The sequence below is a fragment of the Phocoena phocoena genome, chromosome 12 (assembly GCF_963924675.1).
Source record: "Phocoena phocoena chromosome 12, mPhoPho1.1, whole genome shotgun sequence".
In the NCBI taxonomy this organism is placed as follows: Eukaryota; Metazoa; Chordata; class Mammalia; order Artiodactyla; family Phocoenidae; genus Phocoena; species Phocoena phocoena.
This window is the reverse complement of record NC_089230.1, coordinates 49,285,331-49,310,644: the sequence shown is the minus strand read 5'-3', so window position 1 is coordinate 49,310,644 and position 25,314 is coordinate 49,285,331. Positions and strand designations below refer to the sequence as shown.

The window sequence follows — 25,314 nt, the reverse complement described above, 5'->3', positions numbered from 1 at the left end:
TGGAAGGGCCACGAGGGAAGGGGCAAGGGCCTGGGAAGGCGGTGGGTGGGTGGGGAGGGGTGGAGAGGCAGGCCAGTTACACTTAATAATTTTTATTGCTTCACTAAGTATCAACCCTTGAAGGTATGTCTTTCTAGTATTCTTTGGGGCAAAATGGGAGATACACATAAGACTTCTGTTGTATATCAAAACATGATGGTTGTCAAGGAAAAGCACGTGTGAGAGCTGAACTCATCACTTTTTTCACAGAACACCAATTAAAATAATGACCAACAAACTATGACACTTTTTCAAAAATGAACAGAGTAAGCCTGTCACTTCAAGAAAAACAATTGAAAGTATTTGTTACAAGTGATAAAGTTAGATATTTCAAGCCAAAGTCAGCATTTTGGAAAACTTGTATCCACCATCGTTAGGTTTTTCTGGTGAGATTGGTAACGATCTTAACAAATGTGATTTTTTTTTGATATTGTGTAATGAAATGCCTTACATTTGGAGGATCTTCATAACTCAGTGAGTCAATATTGCCCAAATGACCAATGCATGCTATTAAAAAAATCATCCATGAATAAGAAAACCCATTCCAAGTGTAAGACCAATGGATTTTAAGATAAAAGCATATGAAAAGTTCATTGACATGATTTCAGATTCTACACTGCAACTAACCTTTAAGAAATTTGTCAAGTTTTGATGTAGCATCAAAGAAAAGTATCCTCAATTATCTGGGAAGACTATTAAAATACTTCTTCCTGGGCTTCCCTGGTGGTGCAGTGGTTGAGAGTCTGCCTGCCAATCAGTAGATATAACCCAATAAACCAAAGCTTTTTGGGATCCTAAATAATGCTTTTAAGAGTATAAAGGAGTCCTGAGACTAAAAAGGTGTACAATATTTGACCATTTATGTCAGTATGCAGCACTAAGGCAACCAGGGCATTACTATATTATAGCTTTGTTCAGTCCTTACCAGAGGAGTGATATTCCTGACCAGCTGAAGAAATGTTTCTTTTCTATAGTTTTTTGTTTGTTTGTTTAAGGAATTAAGGAAGCAAATAGTTCTGAGACCCTCTGATTCACTGGTTCCTTTATTCACTTGCTCACTCCTTCATTCAATGGCTTTTTTCACAGAACTAGAACAAAAAGTTTTAAAATTTGTATGGAAACACAAAAGACCCCAAATAGCCAAAGCAACCCTGAGAAAGAAAAACAGAGCTGGAGGAATCAGGCCCCTGACTTCAGACTATACTTGCAAAGCTACAGTTATCAAAACAAAGACATAGGTCGGTGGAACAGGATAGAAAGCCCAGAAATAAACCTACACATCTATGGCCAATTAATCTATGACAAAGGAGGCAAGAATATACAATGGGGAAAAGACAGTCTCTTTAATAAGTGGTGCTGGGAAAACTGGACAGCTGCATATTCTAAGAAAGGGAATGTTCTAATTTCAAACACCATACACAAAAATAAACTCAAAATGGATCAAAGACCTAAATGTAAGACTGGATGCTATAAAACTCCTAGAGGAAAACATAGGCAGAATGCTCATTAACATAAATTGCAGTAATATCTTCTTTGATCCATCTCGTTGAGTAAACAATAAAGTAAACAAATGGGACCTAATTAAACTTAAAAGCTTCTGCACAGCAAAGGAAACCATAAACAAAATGAAAAGACAACCCACAGAATGGGAGAAAATATTTGCAAACAAAGTGACTGACAAGGGATTAATCTCCAAAATATACAAACAGCTCAATATCAAAGAAACAAACAACCTGTGGCTCCATATCAAAAAAAACAACCTGATCAAAAAATGGGCAGATCTAAATAGACATTTCTCCAAAGAAGACATACAGATGGGCAAAAAGCACATGAAAAGATGCTCAACGTCAATAACTATCAGAGAAATGCAAATCAAAACTACAATGAGGTATCACCTCGCACCGGTCAGAATGGACATTATTTAAAAAATCAACAAATGATGCTGAAAGGGGTGTGGAGAAAAGGGAACCCTCCTACACCATTGGTGGGAATGTAAATTGGTACAACCACTGTGGAGAACAGTATGGAGGTTCCTTAAAAAACTACAAATAGAACTACCATATGATCCAGCAATCTCACTCCTGGGCATATACCCTGAGAAAACCGTAATTCGAAAAGATACATGCACCCCTACGTTCATAGCAGCACTATTTACAATAACCAAGACACGGAAACAACCTAAATGTCCACTGACAGATGAATGGATAAAGAAGATGTATATATATACACCATAAGTTTGTTTTATTACTCAACCATAAAAGAGAATGAAATAATGCCATTTGCAGCAACATGTTGGACCTAGAGATCATCATACTAAGTGAAGTCAGATAGAGACAAATATCATATGACATCACTCATGTGGAATCTAATTTTTTTTTAAATGATATAAATTTTTTTTTACAAAACAGACTTATAGAAAACAAACTTATGGTTACCAAAGGGTAAATGTTGGGGGGAGGGAAAGATCAGGAGCTTAGGATGAACATACACACACACTGCTATTTATAAGATAGGTAACCAGCAAAGACTTACTGTAGAACACAGGGAACTCTATTCAGTATTCTGTGATAACCTATATGAGAAGAATCTGAAAAAAAATGAATACATGTATATGTATAACTGAATCACTTTGCTGTCCACCTGAAACTAACACAACACTGTAAATCAACTATATGCCAATAAAATTAAAAAATTACAGAGTGCTTACTGTATTGCAGAAGTCACAGGGAAGGATACAAATATGCACTAGAATGTTGCCTGTTTAATCACAACAGATGGTCTTCCTCCTGCACTACACACACTGAAAGCCCCAAGGGGTGTAAGAGCCAAACTGTTTTTTCACTCGTAGAATAAATTGTTTAATGCCTTCTGCAAATTGGCACAAAGCTCATTAGTGAACAGTTACATCATGAAAGTTCTCTCTCATTAAAATACAAAATTGGGGCTTCCCTGGTGGCGCGGTGGTTGAGAGTCCGCCTGCCGATGCAGGGGACGCGGGTTCGTGCCCCGGTCTGGGAGGATCCCACGTGCCGCGGAGCGGCTGGGCCCGTGAGCCATGGCCGCTGAGCCTGCGCGTCCGGAGCCTGTCCTCCGCGACGGGAGAGGCCACAACAGTGAGAGGCCCGCGTAACGCATAAAAAAAAAAAAAAAAAAAAAAAAAATACAAAATTGATTCAGAATTGAGAACATACACTCACAAATATGTTCTGCAAAAGATAAGTCTGTGTCTCAGGGAAGATGCTTATGGGCTTGGCTCTCTGTGATTGTTGCAGTTCCCTCAGTATCAGAAAGAGCGTGATTCAGAGAAGCAGTCTGTTAAGAACAGAAAAACAGCCATGAGAAATGAGATCATGTTCTCTGAATACCCAAGGGCATGCTTACATTTTACTTTTCAGATAAGATGCTTAGAAAGGTTTTATTTACTTAAACCAAGCTGCTAAAATTTTGCAGACCTTTCTCATGTGCAGACTTGGTTAATTTTTCATGTCACATGAAGTTTTGAGATAGCTGGGAGTATTTATCTCAGAGCTTAGAATCATGTGATCATTCCCTCAAGTAATACTTGAATTACTGTCCAGTGAAGCAGGGCTTTTTCAAGTTGTTTTGGGATCAGTAAGTGGGACATATAGGGAGGAAGATTTAGGGTCACTGAAGAGAAAACCTTTTCAACAATTAGAGCTATCAACAGTGACATGTATGGATGGACCTAGAGACTGTCATACAGAATGAAGAAAGTCAGAAAGAGAAAAACAGATATCGTATATTAATATATGTATATGGAATCTAGAAAAATGGTACAGATGAACCGGTTGGCAAGGCAGAAATAGAGACGCAGATGTAGAGAACAAACATATGGACACCAAGGGGGGAAAGCAGGATGGGGGTGGTGGGATGAATGGGGAGATTGGGATTGACACATATACACTAATATGTATAAAACAGATAATTAGAACCTGCTGTATAAAAAAAAAAAATTCCAAAAAACAATGACATGTGAACATTCCATTATGAAAAGTCATGAGTTCTTCTATCACTGACAGTCCTCCAGTAGAGGCTGGATAACCTTCTACCAGCAGTGTTGTAGAGTTTCTTCTTGTTATCTGAGGTTGGAGAAGATGATTTGGAAGGAAGGTCATCTCTAGGATTCTGTAATTATCATTATCACAGCCATGAGACATCTGCTGGGTGGGATCATCAGCAGAAAGTACGTGATTTATTCACCACATATTTATTAAGCACCTACTATGTGTCAGACACTGTTCTAGACACTGGAGATACAGTAAAGAACAAGACTGACAAGGTTTCTCAAGGCACTTATGTCCTAAGATAGGCAGACAAGCACTGAACTAATAAACAAGACAATTTCATATTAGGATAAATGCCTTGAAGAGCACAAACCAGGATGATGGGAGAGAGTGGTTGGGGCAGGTAAGAGTCAGGAGCTGCTTTAAATTAGGTTTTGAGGAAAGTCTCCTTGAGGAGTTGAGGTTTGAACTGAGACCTGAATGCAGAGGAGGCGTCTGTCCTGAGATGACTGGGGAAGAGTGTTCAAAGCAGAGAGAACATGTGCAGAAGACCAGGGCAGAAATAAGCTTGGCATATTTAAGAAGCAAACAGAAGACATAGAGATGGCCAACAGACACATGAAAAGATGCTCAACCGCTAATTATTAGAGAAGTGAAAATCAAAAATACATTGAGGTATCACCTCACACCAATCAGAATGGCCACCATCAAAAAGTCTACAAACAGGGCTTCCCTGGTGACGCAGTGGTTGAGAGTCCGCCTACCGATGCAGGGGACATGGGTTCGTGCCCCGGTCCGGGAAGATCCCTCATGCCACAGAGCGGCTGGGCCCATGAGCCATGGCTGCTGGGCCTGTGTGTCCGGAGCCTGTGCTCCATAACGGGAGAGACCACAACAGTGAGAGGCCCACGTACCACAAAAAAAAAAAAAAGTCTACAAACAATAAATGCTGGAGAGGATGTGGAGAAAAGGGAACCATCCTACACTGTTGGTGGGAATGTAAGTTGGTACAGTCACTATGGAGAACAGTATGGAGGTTCCTTAAAAAAACTAGGAGTTGCCATATGATCCAGCAGTCCCACTCCTGGGCACATATCTGGAGAAAACCATATATAATTCAAAAAGATACATGCACCTCAAGTTCATTGCAGCAGTATTTACAATAGCCAAGACATGGAAGCAACCTAACTGTCCATCCACAGAGGAATGGATAAAGAAGATGTACATATATACAATGGAACATTACTCAGCCAGAAAAAAAGAACAAAATAATGCCATTTGCAGGAACGTGGATGGACCTAGAGATTATTATACTAAGTAAGATAGGGAAAGGCAAATATCATATATCACTTATATGTGGAATCTAAAAAAAATGATACAAATGAACTTATTTACAAAACAGAAAAAGACTCAGATATAGAAAACAAACTTATGGTTACCAAAGGGGAAAGTAGTCGGGGGAGAGAAAAATTAGGGGTTTGGGATTAACAGATACACACTATTATATATAAAATAAACAATAAGGTCCTACTGTGTAGCACAGGGAACTATATTCAATATCTTGTAATAACCTATAATGGAAAAGAATCTGAAAAAGAATGTGTGTAAGTGTAAAGCACACATTTGCTGTACACCAGAAACATTGTAAATCAACTATACTTCAATTTTTTGAAAGCATATAGATTAAAATACAGCAAAAACATTTCACTAAAAAAAAAAAGCAAACAAAGCCAAGTGAGAGGGGCACAGAGGAATGTGCTTTGGGATGGAGTGAGGCATAGGTAGGGGCCAAATCTCATAGGAGCTTCGCCGTTATTTATCCAGTGAGAAGCATGGGGGGTTGGCAGGGAGTCGTTTTCAGTGAGGAGTGGCATGCTCTAATGCACTCTCTAAAAGATGACTATGGGTGCTTTCTGGAGGGTGAATTGTAGGGGCCAAGGATATAAGCAAAGAGGGGAATAGGAGGAAACTCTTGAGAAGTGTGGTTTCACAGAAGCCAAGAGAAGAAAATGTTTCGAGAAGGAAGGAGTGGGCAGCAGTCTTGAATACAGAGAAATTAACAGGGAGGTATTGATGGCCTTGAGGAGCAAACGTTTATGGGTGGTAGCTTTGCAAGCCCACTGCAGTGAATTTAGGAAAAAATGGGAAGGGGGTAAGAAAACATGGGGAGCAGAACCCATTTCAAAAATGCTGTGGAGGGATGCAGAGAAATAGGACATTGGGAGGAGGGTATAGGGATCATTTCTAGGATGGAGCTACTACAGCAGTTCTCTGTGCTGACAGGTGGGGGTCTGCAGAGAGTCAGATACTGGGGGTTCTGGACAGAGTAGTTAATTGCAGGAGAGAGATCCTTGAAAGGGCCCTGTGAATTGTTTTGCCTCTTTATTGGAATCCAAAATTTTGTTATCTTTGACGTTGATTAGTTTGTCGGAATGTTCTTGTATTAAGTTGAACCATATGAAGTTACCAATACTCATACATTTTTGACCTATGAAAACAGCAGTGGCTTATAATTCTACCTAATAGAATTAGGATTTTCGACCTTAATTTAGACAGTTTCTCCCATAGGTCTTTATAGTTTCTATACATTCTTAATTTGGAAACAGTCTCAAACTTATCTCAAAGTTGCGATTACAAGAACAAAGAATGTTTCCCTCCCCAACCGGAACCATTTGAGAGTAAGTTGCAGACCTGATATTCTCTCTCCCTAACATTTGAGTAGGTATTTTGTATAAATAAGAAGATTCTCCTATAAAATGCCAGTACAATCTAGTAAAATCAGGAAATTAACAGCAATACATTGCTGCCAACTAATCCTTCAACCCCATTCAAGCTTTTGCTAGTTGTCCCAATAATGTCCTTAATCTCAAAAGGAACTAGTCCGGCATCTCACATTGCAGTTAGTTGTCATGTCTCTTTAGTCTCCTTCATTCTAGAACAGTTCCCCAGTCTTCCTTGATTTTTCATAACTTTGACACTTTGAAGAATACAGTCTAATGACTTTGTAGAACAGCGCCCAGTCTGAGTTTGTCATGGTTATCTTTGGCAGTTTGGTAGCCAGCCTTCAAATTGGCCACACCTCCTGTTATTCAAACCCTCATGCAGTCTCCTCCCACACTGTAGCAGAGTTGATCTTTGTGACCAAGAGCATTAGACCAGAAGTGGTTAGGTTATAGAAGCGATCTCTTGGATCACTTGTTCTGGGGCAAGCAAACGTCCTATGGATAGGCCCAGATGGCAAGGAACAGAAGCATGTAGCCAACAGCCAGTGAGAAACTGAGACCTGCCAACCATGTGAGTGAGCATGGAAGTGGATTCTCCAGCCCCAGTTAAACCTCAAGATGACTGTTGCCCCAGCCAGCAGCTGGACTTCAACCTTATAACAGACCTAAAACCAGAATCACCCAATTAAGCCACTCTCAGATTCCCGACCCCCAGAAACTCTGACATCATAAATGTTCATTGGCTTAAAGTACATAATGAATACAGGCAGGAATATCACAGAAGTGATGGTGAGTTCTTTTTATTGCATCCTGTCAGGTGGCACACAATTTCAATTCATGCCATTACTAATCATCTTTATTTCAGTCCCTTGATTAAAATGGAATCTTCTCGGCTTTTCCACTTTTTGCTCTTTTTTTCCCCCCTCTTTTAATTAATGAATATTTTGTGGGAGATACTTTGAAATGATGTAAACATCCCTTTCTTCATCAAACTTTCAATTATTTATCTATTTTTCTCAGTGTGAGATCTTGGTTTTCTGTTTTATTTGATGGGATATAGTCTGTTACTGTCATTTATTTTGATACTCAAATTGTTCCAGATTTCACCTGCGTTCCTTCATCCTGGCTCTTGTGTTCTCTGGACACATCCTCATCATTCTTTAAATATATGCTTGATTTCTGGCACAAGATATTCTAAGCTCATCCATGTTCTTTGCCTGCCCCAGCCCTGAAATCAGTCATTTCTCCAAGGACCTCAGGTTCTTTTTAGTGGAAAATGGTATTAAAGCCAAGGTGTGGGCACTGTTGCCATTGGGGTGTCATTGCTCCCAGGCCCACTCAAAGGACATATATATATACTTACATATACTCATAGATGTAAATATATAGACATATGCCAATATATACATATATGTATATACAAATATATACTACATATATCATATAATATAAATTATATATATGTAAGTATAATACAAATAAAATATAGATATGTATCTTTAAATTCATACTGATGCCTCTAATTGGAGGGTACTCTGGGGTTATTCCGTCCGTCTCCCTTTCCATATTAGTGACCTCCCTCTCCCACAGTGAGAAACATGGCTCCGTTACCCTCATTATATTTATCTGATTCATTCCCTCGTATATAACCAGTCTTCCGTCACCACTGCATCCACCCCTTCCCCCACATGGATGCCCTCTATTCAGGCACTGACATCTTTTCAGAGACACCACCCTCATGAATGCCCTCCTTATCCCCTTGGGCCCCAGGCCACCGCTCCACATGGATGTTCACACCCACTTCTCCCCGCTCAGTCTCTGACATACCACCTCAGGCTGCCCCTACACATGGACGCCTTCCTCACTCAGGCCTAAACTCCCCACACTGGATCTGCCCTTCTCACCCCACTTGGGCTCCAACACCCCACAGGCTGTCACAGGCTGCATCTCCTTGCTCTGCCCCCATCGAATGGCTTTAGGGCTGACTTGTTCAGGAGAGGAAAGGGAAGAGCAGGGCTTTGTGATTTCAGAAGGATGCCAGCATGGAAAGGGACATTCTGCACCCCCCTCAGCTCAGTTGTGAATTTCGTCTGTAGTAGTGGGTTCCGAATTTCTGGTTATACCAGAGTATCCTGGGAAGCTTGAAGTACAAATCTCAAGCCAACAGAAGACAACACTAAAAACAGGGAGCAATCAAAGTGTCCTTAGATAAGCTGTAACAGAGAGAGAGGCATGGACGTATATACACTACCAAAGGTAAGGTAGAGAGCTAGTGGGAAGCAGCCGCACAGCACAGGGAGATCAGCTCGGTGCTTTGTGACCACCTAGAGGGGTGGGATAGGGAGGGTGGGAGGGAGATGCAAGAGGGAAGAGATATGGGAACATATGTATAACTGATTCACTTTGTTATAAAGCAGAAACTAACACCATTGTAAAGCAATTATACTCCAATAAAGATGTTAAAAAAAGCGTCCTTAGAAAATGGTTAGATTATAGGGAGGCATTCAGTTTTCATTTTAGACTTTTGGTTTCTCTTTACATTTTCTACATTTATACCTTTATATTATTAATACTAATGGGTTATGGGCCATGTTTTATAATTTTCTATATTAAAAACATAATTAGCAAGACTTGTTTCTTTAAGTAATACAAAATACAGACTTCCGGACCCTATAGCTGGAGATTGATTCAGTACACCTGGGCTAAGACCTGGGCATCTGTGCTTTGTAAAATTCTCCTTTGAATGTAGTGATCAGCCAGGTTGTGGAACCCCCGCTCCATCAAATCCTCCACAGGAGTTCCCTCGGCAGCTGTGTCTGAGTATCCACTGGGCAGCGTGCCCAACACCCCATCACAGATGAACATTGACAGAGCTGAAGCCATATGAACTTTCTGAAAACTCAGGACAGGTAGGTTTTGGTTTGAAGGCTCATGATCCTACTGATAGCTCCTTCCAAAAGTCAGTTTTGTCTGATCCTTACTGTACTTAAAGTGAAGGGTAACTCTGAAAAGATGCAGGTTAAGTACTCTTCAAAACTATCAAGGTCATCAGTGACAAGGTCAGTCTACTGTCACCTCCAAGAGGACCCTAAGTGGAGATGACAACTAAATATAATGTATCCTTGATAAGTTCTTCGAAAAGAAAAAGGATGTTAGGTAAAAACTAAGTATGGATTTTACTTAATAATAATGTGTCAATATCAGTTCATTAATTGCAAGAAATGTACTATCCTAATGGAAGACGTCACTAATAGGGGAAACTGGGGTATGTATGGGGCATGTCAGAACTCTCTGTATAATAGTTCTATAAATCTGAAGAGGTTCTACAATAAAAAGTCTTAGAAAAAAAATGGAGGTAACAGGAGATATAATGAAGTGACATGGCAGACTCAGTGATAGCACTCTGTAAATCATCAGGAAAAGGTGAAAATATTCAAATGGGCATGAAGAATATAAGTAGGTGTCATCACTTTCACGTGGGAGATAAGACACAGGGCCATTACTGCAGCCCTGCGTCTCCAAGAGTGACAGGCCACTGCTGCTGCTGTTCCAGGAAATTTGAGGACAGCAGGGACAAATTGCTCCCAAAGGTCACTGTGGAAATGTCTGATAGATGACCAGTTGCCCTGAGGGAGAGTCTGGGCCTGCGTACAGGCGGGGAGAAAGGATGACTCTGGGAGGGGCAGTTGTATTCTTTGCCCTTTGAGAACAGCTGTTACAGGCTTGATGTGCAACCTGTCCTTTACTGGCAGAACAGACCCAGTGCTGTGCAGGGTAACCAGTTCCTGTTGCCTATGGCTCAAAGCCAAGCTCGGTGCTTTGTGACCACCTAGAGGGTGGGAGGGAGGGAGACGCAAGAGGGAAGAGTTATGGGAACATATGTATATGTATAACTGATTCACTTTGTTATAAAGCAGAAACTAACACACCATTGTAAAGCAATTATACTCCAATAAAGATGTAAAAAAAAAGCCAACAGCAGCTGAAATGTTCACGTTATGGCCTACAAAACAGAGCAGCCAAATATCATTGGGTGCTCTCTTGGTGTTTGTAATACTAGACACAGCTGAAACAGAGGAAAAACTGCATTTCTTTTTATACTAAGGCAATATATCCTACAAAATGGGAGGGAAATCCTTCAATTTATAAATTGCATCCTAAATTGGAGGCATTTTACCTGTTTCAGGTCCAAAAATCATCTTACTTTGTCTAAAACCAAAAGTCCTTTTAAAAACACAAACGACATTTTAATTTTACAGTTGTCAGAGAGAATGTAGAAGAGTATCATTCTGCCATACATGGACCAATAAAAATACAGCTATGGCCCAAAAGTACCACCATTGCCACTCATATATGTGTTTGTAGTAGACTGTCCCTTCTGTCTCCTAGGGCAGTGAACACAAATGTGCCCAACTGCTGGAAGTATCCCCTTGTTGCTAGAACCATCCAGGAACAGGGTTACCTAGGCGCCTCTGTGCTTGCTCCCGGCTAAAGCAAGAAAGAGCTGGAGCTTCGTGTGCTTTTGCACATTGGCTACGTGGTCAGAGTTCAGTTGCAGAAAACATAATCCACTCTAGGCAGATTAAACAGGAAGTGATTTATTATGGGATTTTCAGTGGCTTTCAGAATCACCAGAGGGCTAAAGAGACAGATTGTAGACCAAGCTGCCAGGAATGACTCCGCAAAGCACATGGCAAATCATCAGAGTGGCTGCTGCATCTGCCTAGATCCGGAAGGTATCACAGCAGCTGCTGGCTGCAAAACCAGCCACCTCAGCTATAATCAGGAAGCTGCCACTGTGGTGGCCAACTCGAGAGCACATTGCCTTTGCCAGAGTCTGCCAAGAGGACACCCTACATGTTGCTTCTTCGCATATGAGTCAGTTCCAAATCAGACTCCTGTGAGTACAAGTGGTGGGTAGAACCTAAATCACATTTTGAACCCAAGTTGCAAGGGAGTCTGGGATGTTATTTTTTGTTTTTCAGCCTCTGCATGCAGGAAGGGGAGTTCAGATGGATACTGAGGAATCTAATTTATGTTATCTGTCGGAGTCTGCCCTGCTAGCTACCCAGTTATCTATGCATATTCCTCTTGCTATAAGTAGAACCCACTCCCTCCCCCATACATCACCACATCCCTAAGTCCAGGATCTCTGGGTTTTGTGCAGCTCTCTTTAAGTCCAGATGAGGCTTTTTGTGATCTAGTGACCTATAAATTAAAAGACTGCCTGTCTGCTCTCAGTATACACTGGTGGCAAAGGAGGATTAGAACTCTCCAGAAAGGGATAGAACAGAAACATACAATTGCCATTTGTATTAGCAGTCAAATGCCACTAGGCAAGAATGGTGAAAGCACCCTGCTCGCATGATGGAGTGAGGTCCTTGAGTAGCCATGGGAAGGACTCCCTTGTTCATTAAAACCATGACCCAAATCTAACTGATATCCTAGCCATCTCCCATTAGCTGCAATAAAAGTAAAGCTGATAGGCAGTCATTTTTTAATTTTCCTAACTTTACCTGTATTTCTTTCTGCTGCCATAGTTGTAATAATGCTTGATTAGCCAGATGTAAGTGAACCGTGAGATTAAGAGCTCTACCACGTTCTCCGCACTTCCCCCAAGTCTCTGCATCACTAGGATAGCAGCCACATCTGGACCCTGTGGTATTCACCTGTCTCTGAGGAGACCAAGTCCTGATGGAGTAGAAATGGGAGTTGAGCTGGAAAAGAGTTTCTCTGAACAAAGCCCTGGGTAAGGAGAAGTGGTGTGGCAACGCCTCCCTCCGCAGCAAGGACAGTATAGCCATGCAGGCCACAATATGTCACATTTAGGGACCGTCCAGCTTTGGGGATGGGTGAAAAATACACTTTAAAAACAGACATGCCTTGTTGGTTCTGGGAAGAAGACGGCAGCAACATAGTTTTTTAAATCTCTGAATCATCACATAAAACAGAACAACTAGGGAGCACAACCAAATACACATGGGCAGCATTTACCTCAAACCGCTTAAGTTATCCACAAATCACAAAATATAAGCAGGTGGTGGAGGTAAACCGCCAACAGCCACCAGACCTGCATGATATTCGTGCTGTACGAGAGGAAGGAGTCAGGAGGAGACAGCAGGGCATCTGACAGACCTGAGACCAGGAGAGCCCCAGAGTAGCTAACAGGAGTGCACTGGAAATGACTGCGGGCTAATCTGAGCACAGCAGCTGAAACTGGGAGGGGTTTTACCCAATTCAGTGCCAGCTGAGTGCAGGGGCTCTTGGTGGGTTCTGAAAAGAGCTGAGGCAGTCTGGGCCAGATTAACTCCTGAACCCGACAGCCAAAGCTCCCTTCCAGGCCAGGGCACCCGTCTGAGGAGAAAGTGCTGACAGTGGAGTCAAAGCTGGGCAGGACAGTGGCAGGAGGCAGGAGGGAAAGAGAAAGTCCAGATAGAAGAGGGGAAAGAGAAGAGGTAAAGGAAATCTCAGAAAGCAAGGTGCCATGTTTTTAAACAAGTTAGATTTTTCTGAACTACACTCCATTCTAAAGGTTCAGGAAAATTTAATTTTGCATAATGAGCAACAGAAAAGTATCAAGGTCCAAACCCATATAAAGTTATTAGGAGAATGAAAGAACACAGAGCAGAATAACATCCCTCCGATGAAAGCATGCCAGAAAGACAACTTGATAAAAGAGGTCAGAACTGAAGCATACTATTTCAAAATGAGCTTAAAATACAAAACGTTAAAATTCAAAAAGAAATGAAGAAAAAAAGATTTAAGAGAAAGTGTCAAATATTGGCAATAGGCAAGGAAGATTTAGCATGGATAGGAGGAGTCTTGATGAAGAAAAACAAAGGGAACAAAAAAATACTAAAAACAGTAATGCCAATTTTTTTTTCTGAAATATAAAACTACGTGTTTGAATAGCACAACACATACCTGAGAATAGTGACCAAAAATGATACAGTATAGTATGTTAACTGGACTTTAAAGGGAAAAGATCCTATAGACATCTAAAAAGAGAAAGTGACTTTTAAGGGAAAGAAAATTAGATTATTCTCAGGCTTTATGTCAGAAAAAAAAAAATGGAGCACAGATGGTCCCCAGCTTACAATGGTTCAACTTAAAATTTTGGGGCTTTACGATGGTGCAAAAGCAATATGCGTTCAATGGAAACCGTACTTCAGATTTTGAATTTTGATCTTTTCCTGAGCAGTGATATACAGTATGATACTCTCTTGTGATGCTGGCTCCCACTGGACAAAGATGGGAAAATTTGCACTTCAATAAGGACATTAATTACAGTAGGATGGAACTCATCAAATATTTTTAAATCCATGAGTTTATGATGATTTTTTTAAAAATCTGGTCACCTTAGAAGAATGATAAGGAACTATTTCATTATCTGGAAAACAAAGAATCAAGCATATGACTCTGAATCATATGAATTGTACCGTTGGGTAACCAAACGAGATGAGGAAAAAAATCTTTTTAAAAAAGTGCGACAGGGCTTCCCTGGTGGTGCAGTGGTTAAGAATCCACCTGCCAATGCAGGGGACACGGCTTCGAGTCCTGGTCCGGGAAGATACCACATGCCACAGAGCAACTAAGCCCGTGCGCCACAACTATCAAGCCTGCGTTCTAGAGCCCACGAGCCACAACTACTGAGCCCACATGCCACAACTACTGAAGCCCACGCACCTGGAGCCCATGCTCTGCAACAAGAGAAGCCACCGCAATGAGAAGCCTGCACACTGCAACGAAGAGTAGCCCCTGCTGGCCGCAACTAGAGAAAGCCCACGCACAGCAACAAAGACCCAACGCACCAAAAATAAATAAAATAAATATATTTTTTAAGTGTGACAACTGATAAATGAAAAAAAATAAGGTAATTATCATCTGGCAATCCCCACTGAATTAATGGATCTAAGCATTGCATATCAGTGACTGGATCTAGGCATTGCATATCAGTGACTGTGGGCATTAAAACAGATAAACAGCTAGACACTGTGGCCCTCCTGATGACACAGCACTCTACCACCTGTGGTCTCACCACAGCAATTGAAGCAAATTCTCACCAAGCCTCTGGATCCAGTTGCTGACTTGCAGGAAATATAAAGGACAGAGGAAGATTTTTGAACTGCATCATGAATATGCCATCAGCAAAACCCAGACGAGAGAAACTCTACAACCTGGTTTCTTCGACAAATTGTAAGGAAAAGATAGGAGGGAGAATCTGTAGATTAAAAGGCCTATCACACTTTTAAACTATAGTCTCGGGATGCACATTTGAATGGAAAAAAAATCTTTTTTTTTTTTAAAGTTCAAAGAAGTGCTTACTGTAGAAGTCAGGTTGATGGCTACTTATGAGGGGAGGGAGGGGTTGTGATGGGGATGGAGCACATAGAAGGGGCTTCTGGGTTGGCTGCCAAAATTTCGGTTTCTTGACCCAGCTTGTGTTTACCTTCTAATAATTGTGTGTGTTTGTTTTGTGTGGTTTTCTGTTATCTGTCTTATTTTATAATAAAAAGGTGAAAAGCATTGATAGACTTGAAGCACAGTAGTTTTCCATGATAAATATTAGGTAAGCATTGTTAGTTTTTTTTTTTTTTTCCAATGTATATGTATGGCAGTGATGTTATGACATTTTAACCAAAACCTTTACTCTCACAAGCTCGTAATAGTCTCTAAGGCTCTAATGTATAACAGTGTAAAATAGAAAGTCACATGTTAAAAGCAATTGTACTTTTGTTTCAGTGTCTGCACAGTGGAATGGACATTGTAAAAATGAGGTCACATGGACTCATTTGAAGTATATCACTGTGGGGAGTGTTGATATATACATACACACACACACACACAGCCCTTCCCTCAGCGTTATGTTTAAAGAAAATATATGTATATATTAGTATATATAAGCATAACTGTTACATATAAATATATCTATGTACATAACATACATGTGTATGTGTATATACATACATACACTTTTTTCATCTAGTTGATCTGATGAAAAGTAAGTCTTCACAAGATAGTTTTTTGTCAATCGTACCTCAGAGTAAAGCTTAAAAAGAAAAAAAATGTCTAGCAGCCTTAGACATTCACATGCATGGATTTCTTCGATATATTAAGGTCATTGTATACTTTGATCTATAAATAACTTTTCTCTCTTGTTAGTGTGGCTTAGGCTTAGGCATTAAATCCTAACTTTTGTGAGACTGCAGTGCCTTTCTGGCTGGCCTGTCACTGACATGGCTCCCTGACACATTGAAGGCAGATGAGTGTTGGAGAAACACACACAATAAGAGTTTTGCTGTCCTCACACTCCATAACCAATGACATACTCCTCGCCTATCAAAATCTATAAAGACCTAGCCTACAGTAAGCAGTTGAGATTCCTTACTGCTGAGCCTTTGAAGGGCCTTATATACAGACAGGGCTGCCTGCACCCCTGGTCTACAGGACTATACATTTTATGTTCCATCATCACCGATTATATTCTTTAGTTCCTTCTCATCACCCCTTTTGCTCCTTCTAATGGTGGGTTGTTTAGGGACTAGCATTATTGTCATATTTGCTTTAATGCATTTTAACCTGCTTGTGAAATTTCTAACCTCTCTTCCAGTATCTCTGCTGGAGGACGGTTCAGTCATCCTATTGTAATAGCAGCTGTTCAAAGGATTTGGAATTTGTTTGGATTTGAAGGAATCAGATTTATACACTATTCTGTATCTCGCTCATTAGCTCTCACTGGCATAACAAGACTGAAAATTTAATTGAACTTTGGGGAAATCATGCATTAGGTTCGTAGCATTTTGTGTGTATTATATAGACTTGCTGTGTTAGTAGGAATAAAAAGTAAATTTTTTTTTACCTTGATGATGTTTAGAATGTCAGCAGCAGCTAATAGCGTAGTTTCATGTCCTAATACATGGATAAGTGTTTGCCCCTCAAGCCTGTTGCCTTTACTGTGATGTCATGTATGTCTACCCAAAGACACATACAAGTGCCCTTGGTTGGGGGGTCGGGGCAGTGCGTATGTGTGGAAGGTAGCAAATGTGCTTGCCCGTATCTCCAACACTGAAACTGGTTTGACAGGGTGTATGAAAGCAAATTACATAGGCAGAGCCTGCTTTCTAGAATCCCTGGATATAGGGACTGTTTTGCCTTTTGTTTCGTTTTATTAGAGGTGGTTTGAAGATTGACACATTCCTCTTGATTTCAGGCCATTTAGTGAGTTTGTTCATCTGAGTCATTGTTTTCTCACCTCTAAAGGGGGGTTAGAACGCACCCCTCCTGCCTCAGCCTTGTTTTCTGAGCTACTTGGATAGTTTTGCCCTGCTAGAAAGCACCTCGGCTTCCCCTCAGTGCCCCGCCGCCCACCTTATGGTTATCTGAGGCCAGACTTCTGCTGGAAATCCTACCTCCCTATCATCTAAACTCTAGATTCTAGAGCAATCTAAATCACACTGCTTTCAGGTTCTGAATTTAGAAAGCCAAGGTAAAATCATCTTCCTTAAACAGATGCCATTTATTCATTCATTCAGGGAGTAATTATTGAACACTTACTATATGCCAAAGATTCTTCCGGGCATTGGGGTTAAAGAGGTAAGCAAGATAGAATTCACATCATGGAAAATATATAAACAGATAAATAAAAGATCAGATAGTGATAAGTGCTATGCAGGGACATATTACATTAAGCCAATGAGTTTAGAAAGAGATACTCAGAATTTCTGAGAAAAAAATAGCAGGAAAGAGGTTCTAGAACAGTCTGTCCAATGGCACTTTCTGTGATGAAGGAAATGTTCTGTACTGCACTGTTCAATGCAGTAGCCACTAGCCACATGTAGTTATCAGGAACTTGAAATGTGGTTAGTGCTACTGAGGAGCTAATTTTAAATTTTAGTTAATTTTAATTAATTTAAATAAATATAAATTTAAATAGGCACATGTGGCTAATGGCTGCCATATTGGACAAGCACGATTTGAGAGCTACATTTTGGACTTAGGTGTCTGTACTTGTACACTGAATGGGAGGAATATGCAGCATTATCTTGATTTTTTAATATGAAGAAGCCAACACATTCTCACCATATCATCTTGGTAGAATAGATTCGTGACTAGACTTCAGTGTATGAGTACTTTGTTGGAAAGATACAAGCAACCTAATAAGGGAAGTAACGAGAAGCAATGGATGGTCACAAAAAGATGTTAGAATGGCACCCACAAACTGAGGGCTAAAGGCTGTAAGCAATATTAAAAGCTAGAAAGAGAGAAAATCATTGCAGGGACTTCCGTGGTGGTCCGGCGGTAAAGAATCCACCTTCTAATGCAGGGGACACGGGTTTGATCCCTGGTTGGGGAACTAAGATCCCACATGCCACAGGGCAACTAATCCCGCATGCCACAACTACTGAGCCTGTGCGCTGCAAGCTACAGAGCCCACATGCTCTGGAGCCTGTGTGCCGCAACTAGAGAGAGAAAACCCGTATGCCACAACAAGAGAGAAGCCTGCACACAGCAACGAGGAGCCCGCATGCCACAACAAAAGATCCCACGTGCCACAACTAAGACCAGACACAGCCATAAAAATTTTTTTTTAAATGATTGCATGGCAATGTGTGCCACAGGCCCCTCTGCCAGTTAGGAAGTAATAGCCCTTGTTGCTTAATAGAAATTACAAAGCCGGCAGAAAGACAAATAGAATAATAAAGGACTTGTGCTATTAAGACATTTAGCTGAGGTTTTACCCCACTGAGACTGGAGCATCTGATAAACTTTGATCCTGCCCTAATGATTATTTTCTCCCAGAAGGTAGAGGAAAGTAATGAGAAGAACGACCTAATGCCGACCATTATCTGCAAATAAGACTGTTGGTCAGGGTCTTCCATAAGGGCCTCTTCACCTGTAATATATATATATATTTTTTTTTTTTATTTTGCGGTACACAGGCCTCTCTCTGTTGTGGCCTCTTCCGTTGCGGAGCACAGGCTCCGGACGCGCAGGCTCAGCGGCCATGGCTCACGGGCCCAGCCGCTCTGCAGCATGTGGGATCTTCCCAGACCGGGGCACGAACCCGTGTCCCCTGCATCGGCAGGCGGACTCTCAACCACTGCGCCACCAGGGAAGCCCTGTAGTATTGTTTTGATTCTGTCACACAGTCATGAACCAACAGAACCATTTGGTGATGTGAAAACAGCAACTTGGGAAAACTTGGAGTTTGTGGTAGCAACAGAAGGGATCACCAGGAAGGGAAATATATCCTGTGATTAGAACCATTACTAGGGCTACCCTGCTGGCGCAGTGGTTGAGAGTCCGCCTGCTGATGCAGTGGACACAGGTTCGTGCCCCGGTCTGGGAAGATCCCACATGCCATGGAGCAGCTGGGCCCGTGAGCCATGGCCGCTGAGCCTGCGCGTCCGGAGCCTGTGCTCCGAAACAGGAGAGGCCACAACAGTGAGAGGCCCGCGTACCGCAAAAAAAAAAAAAAGAAAACCATTACTAAATTTTCTGGAAAAGCCAAATAGGTTTGGTGTGTGCCAAAATGCTCATCATAGAAAAAGTGTAAGATTTTAACATATTGGAAAAGTATCACATGTATAAAATTATTGAAATTATACATGTATTATCTAGTTCTTCTATCACCAACCACAAATCGTCATATCATTACTAAATCTGGAAGACATTTCAGTCTGACCATTTTCTTGTCAAACCAACATATGCTTATTGGGTACTCAATATGTATAAGTCAGAAATACCCTCAATGGGAATTGAACTTTTAAAGGGACTCAAACTTTCGTTATGCATCCAAGTGTAAGATACCATTACTATAGGACATGGTCTTATTATAACCAAACGAGTAATAACACATTTAAGAAAGAGCATAAAAGGGCACCAATAAGGATCTTCTTTAAAAACACGTAGTGTGTCTAATGAATTTCTGCCTAAAGTGTTTCTCTTCTGTGAATGGGAACTGCAGTTAAGGCTGTGTCATCAATCCTTGGTGTTGAGTACACTGAGCCCATAAATGAACTAAAGACGACCGCAACATTCCTTGAGAGGAAATACAGAGGCTTCCTTGAAGATAGGACTAGGCTTTGTAGATAAAATGAGCCTGCAAATTTGTAATTATAATAATTCATCTCCAAAAAGACTACTAGCATTTGAATTAAGGGCAATAAGTCTTATCCCTTTGAGGACTGTGGGGAGAAGCTGAAAACAAAAATTGTTTATGGACAGCAGAGAAATGTCGGACGTTTCTTCCACCATGAAAGTGCAATAATAAGCCATCTCTCTCTACTGGAATGAATAAAAGAAAGTAGCCTTACAATTTCCACATCATTTAGTGTTTAAACACTGGTCTTTTCACCCAGAAACAAATGCCATCTAAGCTAATAAAAAGACTATTACATGTAGTGTTGGAAGTGTTATTGGGGTTACCTCCATCTCTTTCCAGTGCCCCTCAGAGACAAGGTGCCCACCAGCAGCCCCTTGTGAGGGTCTTGGATGTTTTTGTATTTCTTCCTTGCCTTGCATAAGCCAACGGGGAAATCAAGTGTGAGGACATTAGGAAATGTAATATTGCTACTCATGTCTTTACAGTTAAGTGTTAAATGATGCTTGCTCAATGTAGGATTAGTGGTAGTATATCATTTAAGAAGAAAGTTTCTACTTAAAAATGTTCAATGCTGTTGACTGACCACAAATAAGATTTTATTTAGCATTTTAGATTACAGTTTGGTCTCCTTAGACCAAAGATTCTCAAACTTTAGCAAGTAGCAAAATCAACACGACAGTGAGGTGGTGTTGAAGCCCTAAACCCACCTGCCACTCAGTCGGATACCATTTAAGGCTGATGTTGACATTTCACATTTAGAGTGTTTGTAATGGTTTTTCATTACTCCACGGGGCATTGAAGCAGTTTACTGAGAAGTAGGGTGAGGACTCCTGATTGATTTACTGATAAGAAACCCCAGGCAGTGGGTGGAAGTGGCTGGTCTGTAGCCCTGTTCATGGTTGTCCCAGCCCTGCTGCTGTTCCCCCTACAGCCTGCCCACCCGTGTATTCAGCTGAGCTGCCAAAGGACAAAACAATGACTTGATGACTTGGATTCTCCTTTTCTCAGTTGCATTAAGGTTTAGTTCCCAGATGGTATCTCTCTGGTGTGATGCCTGCTGGAAAGCTCTTGGTTAATGCACAGGGTTGCAGGCAAAGGTCTAGCTTCAAAGCACAGAAACCATTAGTCCCATTTTTAAATTGACTTTAAATGTCTCATCTATGAAATGGAGGGTGTAGACACTAGACAGGTGTGGATGGTGTGGTCCAGGAGTTGCTGTGGCCAGCAGTTTGATGACAATCTCTAAAACCGCTAATGAAGCCTCCTTTTTAAGTGTTCAGGTTAAAATGGTTTGACCCTGAATATTAACAACCGTTAAAGAATTCTAGCATCTTGCTTTGAATTATGTACATGACTGAAAAGTTGCTATGATTTTGTGAGGGAAAATTGAGAAGAAGAGTTCATATATTAATCATCCCAACCATTTGTCATTATAACGTTACTTTTGTATTTTGAAGAAAAGCACTGCTGCCAAGCTGGAGTTCACATTGACTCAGCTCAGGATTCTTTCACCTGGGTCTTTTTTTTTTTAAACTTCGAGTAAATCACTATCCTTTGGTTTTTATTTATTTAAATAAGGGTGTAGTCTAAGATCATGTGAAATTATTAGAGTGCTTTGGAAAAATGAGTATTTCATAAGCCATTTACCAAATTTGAGTTTAAATATATTACCCCAAGGTCAAAACAATTGAGGTTGACTTCCAGAAAGAATATTCCACCTTTAGTTGTATTTTATTTCACAGCGATTTTAAGCAGAGTCTCCAGCCAAGGCAGGATGTGTTAGTTTTCTAAAGGCAAAGTACAGGGAGTTACCTTGACTGTTTTCTAGGATAGTAAGAAAGACCTAAGTGTAATTGTAACGCATCCTATGAGGATGGAGGGTTTTACTGGACAACTCTTGTCTCCCTTTGTGTGTCGCTCACTGCACCTTCCTAGTGTCCCACAAAATGTTGACATTGCAAGTACAGTCCTAGCTGGGTCTGAGGTTCAGTTCTGCTTCTGACTGCAGGGAATCTCCCCCAGCTCCAGGGGTTCCAGCTCACCAAACAGCCAGGCGTCCAGGATGCCTTTCTGGTCCTCTGATAAGATGTACATGAGCAAGACTGAGGTCCCAGCCCAGCAGAATAGATTCTCCAGATCTTTTCTCTTTGTGGTCTTGGTACCCTGATGTGGAGAACCAACCCCCCCACTCCTCCGCAGGGCCAGCCCTGGGCTAAGTGGTGGAGTGTGCTGTCGTTGTACCCCCAGTCCCTCACAAGGTGTAGCGTACCATCCTCGCCTACCCATGGCCTGCCTCTTCTTGACCTTCCCACACACGCTCACTCTGCAGCACACCTGACTTGGTGGTTGATTCATCCCTACAGGGCCTGCCCCCAGCCAAGGAGGTAACAACTAGCAGGTGCTCACGCTGCGATGAGTTACACGTGTGTCAGGCACCCAGCTGCATTTTAACAAGGCCTTTTTTGGAGACAGCGCCTTCCCCGAGGGTGGATGGAAATTTCAAGCACTATGGCAGTCTAGGTGGGGTGGGAATGGAGAGATATTTTTGAATAGAGAGGTTCTTGGGTGCTTTTCAAATCATCCCAGAAAGGAAGGAAGCTGCCTATTACAGATTTACACTCTCATCCAAAAAATCTGAAGCCAGATGTGTTTCAGAATTCAGAATTTTGGGGGTGTTAGCATATACCTTATAAGAACATCCCCAGCGTGATCTGAGGCTGAAACACATTAATATTCACGTGAAGTGGGCCAAGTATTGTATGTTGTACCACCAGATGAGTTTCAATTGGGTCGGGTTTTGCTGGCAAAGTAACGTTTGGTTATTACAGCTTTTAGGATTTCAGAATTGCAGCTAAGGAATTGTGCACTGCTAATTACTAATAGTACACTTTTATTGAGCACTAATAGTGTGCCAGGCACTATGCTAAAGGAACACTTTACAGATATAAACTCATTTACTCCTGCCATCAACCTATGAGGTAGGAATTATTAGTATCCCCTACTTCACCGATTCCTACTAATAAGTCCTACTTAAGAAAACTATCGAGTACATACCAGGTACCAAGGAAAGAGAGCGAAAAGTCTGTACAGCCCCTACCTCAGGTTACTTAAGTCATGTGAGGGAGACAGATGGGCACACAGACATGGGTGTGCCCAGGGCTGCGGGAACAGAGGAGGGGTGCCCCTCCAGCCTGCATGCCAGGGAAGGCTCCCTGGGCAAGTGCTGGTCCTGCTCTTTCAGGCAGAGGAGGAAGCCAACCGAGAGGGAACAGGGAGGTCACTAGCACCACTTGTTACTACTAAGTTCACTCATTCAAGGTCAGTGGCTCTCAAGAGCTTTTGAGGTCAAGGTCCCTATGGTCTTTTATTTTCTTTAATGTAGCTCTGTCCTCGCTTCTCTTCTATAGAACACCTATCTCAGCTTTCTCTCAAGACAACATCTATGAAGTTCAGCCTCCACAAGTAGACAGAAAATCTACAGAGATCTTCCAAGCCCACATCCAGGCCAGTCAAGGTATCATGCAGCCCCTGGGGAAAGAAGACACCTCCATGTACCGAGAATACATCAGAAACCGCTACCTGTGAAGAGACGGCAGGTCCCCAGAGTGGCCCAGAGGGGGACCAACAAAGTCCCATTTACTTATGCTCTAACTTGTTTGTCTCATCTTAAAAAGGTAATTTCCCTTCAGTCCTTTACATCAGAAGGCTTTTACTTTTTGTAACTGGGGAATTACAAATCATTGGTAGTAAAGAAATGACTGAATATTTTGCTGTCGTTGCCTTTGCTTTATTTTAGAGATACTTTGCTTAGAAATGTGGTTAATCTAGTATCACACCGTCACACTGAAATGTTAACAGGTATTTATTGAGGACCGGCTGTGTGCCAGGCCCTATGGTAGAGTCTGGGAATATCATAGTAAGCAAAATAGGCCAAAATTTTCCTCCCGTGTGAAACGAAGGCAGAGTATTTTTCTTTGTAGTTAACATTTTAAAAAATTTATTCTGATGGTTATGTTAACTTAATGTCTTGATTTTAAAAATGTGTTCTTTTGAAAGTCCTCGTTCTTAGGAAATAAACACTGAAATATTTATAGATAAAGAGACAAGATGTCAACAAAATGCTCTCCAGTGGTTCAGGGAAAAAGAATACATGATAAAGCAAATGCAGCAAAATATTAATAAATGGTAAGTCTGGAAAACAGTAAACAGAAGTTCTTTGAACTTCTGTGAATATAAAATTATATCAAAATAAAACATTAAAAATGTATTACTGGGCTTCCCTGGTGGCGCAGTGGTTGAGAGTCCGCCTGCTGATGCAGGGGACACGGGTTCACGCCCCGGTCCGGGAAGATCCCACATGCCGCGGAGCGGCTGGGCCCGTGAGCCATGGCTGCTGAGCCTGCGCGTCCGGAGCCTGTGCTCCGCAACAGGAGAGGCCACAACAGTAAGAGGCCCGCGTACCGCAAAAAAAAAAAAAAAAAAAAAATGTATTACTCTGCATAGCTTTTATGGTGAGCAGTTGCATTACATAATTTGATGTCTAGTCAGGGTTGACATGCCATGTATACGTATGGTTTGCTCTCCACAGCCAAATATAATGTGGACAACTTTCTGCATTTTCTGAGTTTTACACAAATGATTTGACCTTATTATGTCTATGCTTTTTTTTTTAAAAAATAAAACAAGTTCTCAGTTTTTCCTTCTCACAAATAAAATAAAGAAAACCAAGCCATCTAAAGGGATCAGCCTTTTGTCCTGATGTTCAGGAGGAAAAGAACGTTATCTAGTTATTACAGAGTATAACTACTCATGATGTGTGACACTGCTTGCTTTAAGTCTGCTTGCGTGACCTTTAAGGTATCACCAATTAAGTGACCTTTAAGGTATCACCAAGCCCGAGATTCTGGGATTCTATGCAGTGTTCTGTGTTGCAGATAAAATTCACAGATGGTTTTGACCGATGCCATCGTAAAGTCAGGATTAAAGGATGATGAAGCAATTGGCAAGAGGAGTTTTGGTTGGCACAGTTTGGATATTGTTGGGCTGCACCCCGCAGGCCTGCAAGGCCTGTATAGGTCCAGCTTCAAGACTGAAGAAAGAGCCTGAAGTCAGCGACAGAGATGTAAATGATTTCACAGATAGGGGGCGCTTACACATCTGAAGCAAGGTCCTGGAGTGACACCCCACCACGTGGGCCTGATGGCAGGCAGGACATGGTGGCAGTCTTTGCTCCCAGGGAGGGGGGCTGATACCAGTTATAGGGGGAATTGATGTCACGTGGCTCATCGGTTACCAGAGAAACGAGCAGAGGGGCAGGCCCCTCACCACCCCTTTGATAAGCTATCAGGTGGAGCTGTCCTAATCTAAAGACTAGAACAGTCGCCGGCAGCGAGGTTCGGGGGGCAAGTATGTAGGAAGGGCG

The 25,314-nt window shown here is 41.5% G+C and overlaps 1 protein-coding gene across 1 annotated transcript in view; it reads left to right on the top strand.

Annotated features, from left to right (window-relative positions):
* FIG4 (FIG4 phosphoinositide 5-phosphatase) overlaps window positions 1-23,655 on the top strand; it is a 136,008-nt gene extending 112,353 nt beyond the window's left edge. Inside the window, exon 23 of the mRNA XM_065888453.1 lies at window positions 23,300-23,655. Within this exon, the coding sequence (XP_065744525.1) occupies window positions 23,300-23,477 (178 nt within the window). The 3' untranslated portion in view covers window positions 23,478-23,655. The remainder of the gene's footprint in view (window positions 1-23,299) is intronic.
* The last annotated feature ends 1,659 nt before the right edge of the window (window positions 23,656-25,314 follow it).